Here is a 7,310-nt window from a genome sequence, read left to right on the forward strand (position 1 = left end):
CTCTCTCTCTCCCTCTCTCTCCCTCTCTCTCTCTCTCTCTCTCTCTCTCTCTCTCTCTCTCTCACACACACACACACACACACACACACGCACGCACGCACGCACGCACACCACTGATGTTCTACCTTCTCCCACAAGAGGGCAATAGAGTCCATAATCCAGACAATGGGATCTCCAGCTTCTGGAGCCCCAGCTGTGCCCAACTCAACAGCTGCAACAGTCACTCCCAGGAATGGTGCCAAACTTCTTTCTCCACCTAGGGTTTCTGTGTGACAGCTCCATTTCCTTTACTTTCCTCTAAGGTGTCACTTAGCAAATTATCTTGCAACATGGAATAGATAGCTCATCCCCATGTTATAAACCACAGATGCTCACTTCTGCTCTTTGGGATATGGAGCTGAGGTGTCTAGGGTCCCTAGAGATCCTGTTCCCAGGGCTAGGAACCCTTCCTGTGGCTTGACCAATAGCGCAGCCGGAAACTGGTAATCAATATTCTTGAGCACTTGCTATGGATAAGGCACTATGCAATCCGTGTGTTTTATCCTTGCAACCACCTGGGAGACAGGTACCACTATTAGCATCCCAATTTTACAGATGGGGAAATCGAGGCACCTAGAGGTAAATCATCGCAACGCAGTTTTCTGAAACAGGATTCAAACCTGAGGACTTTAACCACTGTATGGCTCTGCCTCTCCTAGAATTTTGTTCCTGGTTTCTAGACCAATGCTTGTCCTACTCGATCACATGAGCTGGGAGAGGCAAAGCAGGAGGAATCCCTGCAGTTTCATGGAGTAGAACTCCTGCTCCGTGCCCTGGGGGTCTCTGTGTCTAGCCATCCACTCCTGGATCAACCCTCGGCTTCCTGAGCAGGTGGACAAGTCAGTGCCAGAGCCTGCAGACGAGGCACCTGCTCCAGGTGACGGGATCCTGGAGCACGACCCGTTCTTCTGCCCACCCACCGAGGCCACAGCCCGAGACTTCCTGACCGACGCACTCGTCACCCTCCTGGTGCCCCTTCTGGTGGCCCTGCTGCTGACCCTGCTGCTGGCCTATGTTATGTGCTGCCGGCGGGAGGGACGGTGAGTATGGGGGAAGAGGGCAGGGAGGGCACCAAGGCCGGTGTTCACATTGTAGACTCCTTGTGGCACCTGTGCTGCCTGGGGACCCAGATCCCTCCAAGAGTGGACTCCTCAGCCAGGAAAAGAGCAGGGGCCCCTTGCATGGCCTGTACCAGGAGGTTTGTGGATAATAGCTAATCCCCTCCCTTGTGTTTCCACAGGCTGAAGAGAGACCTGGCCACCTCTGAGTGAGTAGGAGAAGTCTGGGGGCTGGGTGGGAGCCCCCCTGGACTATTAAGCTGGACCCTCCAACCTCCATGGGCAGCAGAAAAATCCCAGATAATGGGGTCACACTTAGTCTGTGCTCTCCAATCCTGGGCTGGCTGGGGGCTGGATCCCACCTATCCTGGCTTGGCTTTCTCATTTTCTGGTCTCTATGGAAGAGTCTAATGTGGGACAGGAGAGGGGATCTAGCCAGGTTTTAGGGATCTGCTGCCACCTTCGGAGAAAGGGTTTGGGAAGCAACTTACAAGGCTTCCAGTGTGTGCACCAGCACACACACACACACACACACCCACACGTCACTGTGAGTTCAGACACTTAGGTTCCAGGCTCTGCTCTGCTGCATAAGTACTGTGATGGGCTCAGTTTCTTCACCTACAAGATAATGCGGTTGGACTAGCTAATATCTGGATGCTTTCAATTTCTCCAGCCCTTCCCAAATCTTACCCTCATTTGACCAGGTTTCCCCCACCCCTGGCCTTACCTTTCCTGTGTGCCCCCAGACCTCTTCCTCTCCCACTCCCTTGAACCCCAAAGATTCCAGGAGGCAGGTGTGAAATAAGTTAGGCTCCTTTTATTCTCACTGCACTGAGCCTATGGTGGGCCTGGCACCCCTGCCTGCTTGCCCAACCTTCCTGATTAACTGCGGCGGCATTTGGCCGCCCTGCGAACCCCCTTGATGGGTCGCTTGTGCCCCGGTTTGGAGCCCACGAGCAACTGGCGCTGCACAGGCCGGCGCTGCCCACGCTGGCGCTGGCGCCGCTGCCGCCGTCTCTTGGCCTTGAGCTTAAACTTGGAGGCGTGATTCTTGCCCATGAGGAAGGAGCCTGTGGCCCCCTTGCCTGTCACCTGCTTGAGCATGCCCTTGTCCACCAGCCCCTGGAGCACTCGCTTGAAGCGCCAGGCATTGCGGGTCATGTTGTAGCCCCTGGTGGCAACAGCCTTCTTCAGGGCGGCCAGGGACACGCGGTTGCCTGCCCCCTTGTCTGCCACGAACCCCAGGATCACCTTGGATATGCTGGGCTTCCTGTGGGGATTGGGGCTGGTGCGGCGCCGAGTCTCGCTCTTGCCTGGGAGTCCAGAGGAGCTGGCCTGCCGGCCTGCCCCCAGGGCAGTGTTGGAGGCCAAGGGCCCAGATGGGGGTGGCAGCAAAGTGTCTTTCTGCATCTCTTCCTGGGGTGGGTGAAGGGAACTGGGTGCAAGGACCTCCAGGATGGCGGCTAGAAGTCTCTCCTGGGTTGCTCCTCGGTGTGGGAGGTGCGCCCCAGTTCCTGGTTCCCTCAGAGGCTTCCTGTAGGGCTCTGGCCCAAGCCTTGCCCTGGGTGGCCAGAAAGAGGACCGAGGATGATCACCTACGCTGGCCTTGGCAGACTTGTGCCTGAGGTGCAGGGGGCGGTAAGCTTATCTCTGTAGTGACCTCAGGGGGACATTGTGAGGCCACCAGAATCCGGTGAGGTCACAGTGGACCCACTGTTTCCCCTAGGTGGGGCAGAGGGGAGATACCACAGAGTGTGGGCATCTGGCATGTCAGGTAGCCTGGGAAGAAGGGCTGTGGCTGAGTGAGTCAGGCGGATGGACCCATGTGGCGTGTATTGCTCACCAGCTGATTTTAGGGTCCCCAAGACCCCAGTTTTAAACCCACCATTTTGACCCCACCATCTCAATTCATTGGGTTGAAGAACACAAAACTTTTTAGAATCAGTATTATACCTACATTTTTGAATTTTTATGGGGAATAAATTTCCCAGCGTGAACAGAAATGTAATTCCTTGATCTATCTAACTCAATTTAATTCCTTGATCAACTTTTTTTAAGAGTAATAAGGATTTCCTTCTTTTCTGTTTTCATGTTTATTTAGTAGATTTTTTTCCCCTATTGGGAACAGTGATTTTCTATGTAAGTTTTGGATTTTCCTCCTCAATTTTTTTTGGCCTGTGCCAAATTTGACCAATTTTATCTTCTGCCATTGAGAATATTCTCTTCTGACCAGTTACTTTCCACCATGTCCAGCTTTCCTGGGTCAGTTTTCTAGCTCTGCTGAGGTCAGGAAAATATGCTTCGTCCATCAGTTTTGAGTCAATAACCAGTTGTACCATGTGTGTGTGTGATATTAGTCCTTGCTGGTGTGGATTTTGTGTTGATTTATTTCTACAAAGTCCAATTTTATTCATTTTTCTTTTTGCTTGTTCGAGGAAATTGAAATCATCCAAAATAGTGAATCCGCTGCCTGTTTTTTACCTGCATCAGATTTTATTGGTCAGAACATCCTCCAGCCCAACGACCCTCTCCTGTGAGCTGTGTGCCAGAGGCAGGGGCTCAAGGGGCTGTGTGTGTGTGTATGCCTGCCTGTTCATTTTTCTGCCCAAGTGCTGATGTGGAAAGATTGTGGGGGAGGGCGCTATGGCTCTGACTTCTGCTCCTGCTCTGGAAAACATGTCCCTGGACCATTTTTCCACCTGTGTGTGTTGCCAGAGTAATGAGACCCAGATGTGGGGCTAGGGGTGGGGAGGGGGCCATCGGCTGAGGCCTCCCCCACCCGAGATTATTACCTGCCTGGCTGCCTCCACTTCCACACTTCTTGCTCCCTTCCGGTCTCAGCCTCCCTTCGCCTGGGAATGGAAAATTGTGTTTTGGACAACTCTGCTTGCCAAATTCCAGACTCAATAGCTCATTTTGACCCTCCCCTCGCCTTCAGAGGGTGGCTCCACCTCCTTCCGCTGGCCAGAAAGTGCTTGGTTCTATTCTCCCTGGGGAGGAGAGTAGCCCATTCAGCAGGAAGCTAGAAAATCTTTCCTTTAGTCTTTCTCAGACTCCAGCTGGAGTCTGTGTCCACTACTTGGGGATATAGATGGGAAACATTTCCCCCTCCCGGATCTGATCAGAAATCCAGCGGTAAGAAGGATGGCTTCCACCCTGCCTGCGGCCCCCACCCCTTTAAGAAAACCAGTTCTTATTGTCTGTCTGACCCGGCAACCAGGGAGTCTGTGAAAAGCCCACGAGTGTGGGTGGGTTCATGCCAAAGGGCTTGGAAATGTCCTTCTACTGGAGGCCAAGTTCATCAGTGGACCTACTGTAATAATACCAGTGATAAAAATAGCAACAGAAGACTCCCTATAATAATAGCTATCTTTGGCTGCATCCTGACCCATACATGTAAATGTTTTTCTTACATTAATTCATTTAATTCATATAGCAGCTTTATTACAGTTGAGGAAATGGTGGCAGAGACGTCAAATAACTCACACAGGGTAACACAACCAGTAAGTAGGGGAACTCACATTCAGGCCCAAAGCAAGTCCTCATGCGTAACCAGTGTGCTACCCTACTCGAAATGAATTAAAGTTGCTCCCGGACAGCAGAAAACAAGCCCGTGAGAATGTCAGATGACAAGGAGGCTCAGCCTTCCTAGAGGAAACTGGATCTAGAGCTCAGGAGGGCCTTGCTAATGGGTGTGGCGGTCAGTTCATTCAGCCCCTCCTAGGGTTTCCAGCCCGGTGAGGGTGGAGCCTGGTTCCGGCCTCAAGGAGACCAGGTCTCAGACACAGACAGGAAGTAAGACTTAGCGTCTGAGCTAAGCAATGCTGGGGGCAGTGTGGGGCAGGGTGGGAGAGGGTCAAGGTTTGAGGATCCAAAACAAAAGCAGTCAAACTCCACCAGGAAAAGAACTTGGGCAAAAGCTAGGAAAAGGTGGAGGAGGTAGGTTTGCCAGACTAAAATGAGGATGATGGGGAAGGGAGAGAGCATTAGAAACGGAAACTGCTGGAAGGGACCCAGGGGACCATCAGAATATAGAAACCATATAGAGCCCAGCAAACAGTGGCCTCTGAAAATCCATGCCACTGTGGGCATCTAGTCATGTCTTAGTATCTCAGGAACTCTTACCATAGGCCAGGCAATTTTCTGAATGCCCAACCTGTATTTTCTCATTTAAACTCCATAACAATCCTAGGAAGTAGGTTCTTTTATTATCCTCATTTTACGGTTGAGGAAACTGAAGCACAGAGGGGTTAAGCAACGCGCAAAGGATACACAGATTTGAACCCAGGATGTCTGCACCCAGAGCCTGTGCCTCAGTCACTGGATACTGAGCTTGCATGGAAGAACGTCCGGTTTATCCTCCTCCCCTCATCGTGTGTGTCTCCCTCCTGTGCCCCTAGCATCCAGATGGTCCACCACCGCACCATCCGTGGGAACACAGAGGAGCTGCGACAGATGGCATCTAGCCGAGAGGTGCCCAGGCCACTCTCTACCCTGCCTATGTTCAATGTGCACACAGGCGAGCGGCTGCCCCCGCAAGTGGACAGCGCTCAGGTGCCCCTCATACTCGACCAGCACTGAGGGCCAGCCCAGGTGGGTCCAGCTGGGCAGTGCCAGCCTCTTTCTGGGAATAATGCGGCTTCCATCTCAAGGCTGTCGCAGGGCGTTGGGGGATGGGAAGGGGCACACAAACCTGTCTGCCCCCCAGGGTAGCGGTGGGACGGTGGTTCGCAGTGCCAGCGGTGTGGCCCCAGTGCCAAGCATTCAGAGTCCAAGGGTCAGGGTGGGGAAAGCGGGAGAACTGGGGCCTGGTTCTCACAGACTCCCACTCTCTCTTCTCTTTGCTGCTCCCGTTCCAGCCCTGGCCTTGGCCTCCCTTCTCTCCCCACTTACAGAGCAGCCATGACCATGACCACATCCTTCTTCCTGACTCCAGTTCTTGGCCCTCTGGACCCCAAGCTTGGAGGATGGCGTGGGGCGAGGGTGTCTGGGATCAGGACCCCCAGAATAAATACCTGCCACTCTGCTCGTCGACTGCTGTGCTTTTGTCTCCGAAGCCTCCTTCCCAGTCCTCACTGCTTCTGCTTCCCTTTCTGCCTTGTGGATGCCCTCAGAGGTAACCTGGGGCTGCCGCCTGACTTCAGGACTCTTCGCATTTTTACATTTCTCAAATTCTCTGTAAGTAAGAGGGAAGGACCTGCATATGCAGCCTTAATATTGATCCTCACATGAACCCAATAGTGAGGGACAATTGGATCATTATCCCCATTTAACAGACAAGGAGAGAGAGAGAGTGACTTACCCAAGGTCGCAGAGCAGGCAACTGGTGGAGCTTGGATTCAGATCTGTTGTGTTCACCTCTACCCTGCCTTTTGGAGGGCTGCGAGGTTCTGGAAGCAGGAGATCTGGGCTCTCACCCATTCAGATCCCCTGGAGGGAGGCCCTTTTGTAAGTCATAACCTAGATATGGAAAGGGGGTTAGGGTGCAGGACTCTTAATGCCCGGGATCAGTGACCCCTCTCGGTGGGCTCCTCAGGGACAGAGTCGAGGTCCACAGGACACTGCACAGCCTGGAGCCCTTGTTGAGCTTGATGTCACCAGTGTAGCTTGGTCCCCATGTGAGCCCTGGAGAGCATGGCTGACCAGGAAGCAGCCGCAGCTTGTTCTTCCCAGGTGGCTGTAAGCGAAGCAGGCCAGGTCTTCTCCTGCCCTGCCACCAGAGCCACAGCCAGTCTCCCCTTGGGAAAGCAGGCCAGAGACGGCCCCGGAGGGGACCCAGTTAAAGAGGGGGAGGGAGGAGCAGGGTTCTTTGGCTCAGGCCCCTGACCTTGGGGGCACCTCCGAGACAGTCCAGACAACGGGAAGCTCTGCCACTCTGAGACCTCTATACCCCTTTCTGAGGTCCTCACACTAGGCCTGGGCCCCATCTACTATCCTGGAGCTGATGCTCAATCACCCCTTCTCTGTGTGTGTGTGTGTGTGTGTGTGTGTGTGTATTGTATGTATGTGTGTATATATGTTATATGTGTGTGTGTGGTGTGGTAGGGGGGGAGGGTGGGGGGGCGCACCGGTATTTTTCTTCTCACCTGGGAGGCGAGACGCCCAGCCGTGGGGCGTGGAGGGGAAGCTGAACCAGCTGAGGCACGCCCCCAATGTAATAACGGTCGCCCCAGGGCCACTGAGGGAGGGCTGAGTTTCTGAACACTGCGTCCC

General features: G+C 53.6%; 2 protein-coding genes across 2 annotated transcripts in view; one reads left to right on the forward strand and one right to left on the reverse strand.

The window, feature by feature from the left end:
- SGCA (sarcoglycan, alpha (50kDa dystrophin-associated glycoprotein)) overlaps window positions 1–6,129 on the forward strand; it is a 9,552-nt gene extending 3,423 nt beyond the window's left edge. Inside the window, exons 8-11 of the mRNA XM_010842785.1 lie at window positions 871–1,079; window positions 1,280–1,306; window positions 5,498–5,690; window positions 5,957–6,129. Coding sequence (XP_010841087.1) covers window positions 871–1,079; window positions 1,280–1,306; window positions 5,498–5,678 — 417 coding nt within the window. The 3' untranslated portion in view covers window positions 5,679–5,690; window positions 5,957–6,129. The remainder of the gene's footprint in view (window positions 1–870; window positions 1,080–1,279; window positions 1,307–5,497; window positions 5,691–5,956) is intronic.
- On the reverse strand, window positions 1,895–3,526 carry LOC104990615 (spermatid-specific linker histone H1-like protein). The gene has a single exon (XM_010842784.1). The coding sequence runs from the start codon at window positions 2,505–2,507 to the stop codon at window positions 1,980–1,982; it is 528 nt and encodes a 175-aa protein (XP_010841086.1). The 5' UTR covers window positions 2,508–3,526; the 3' UTR covers window positions 1,895–1,979.
- Window positions 6,130–7,310: the final 1,181 nt, after the last annotated feature.

This window comes from Bison bison, unplaced genomic scaffold, assembly GCF_000754665.1.
Source record: "Bison bison bison isolate TAMUID 2011002044 unplaced genomic scaffold, Bison_UMD1.0 scf7180017864180, whole genome shotgun sequence".
Classification (NCBI taxonomy): domain Eukaryota; kingdom Metazoa; phylum Chordata; class Mammalia; order Artiodactyla; family Bovidae; genus Bison; species Bison bison.

What these genes read in the sequence shown, in the direction of transcription:
- LOC104990615 (XM_010842784.1), bottom strand. Translation starts at nt 2,507, where the DNA reads ATGCAGAAAGACACTTTGCTGCCACCCCCATCTGGGCCCTTGGCCTCC.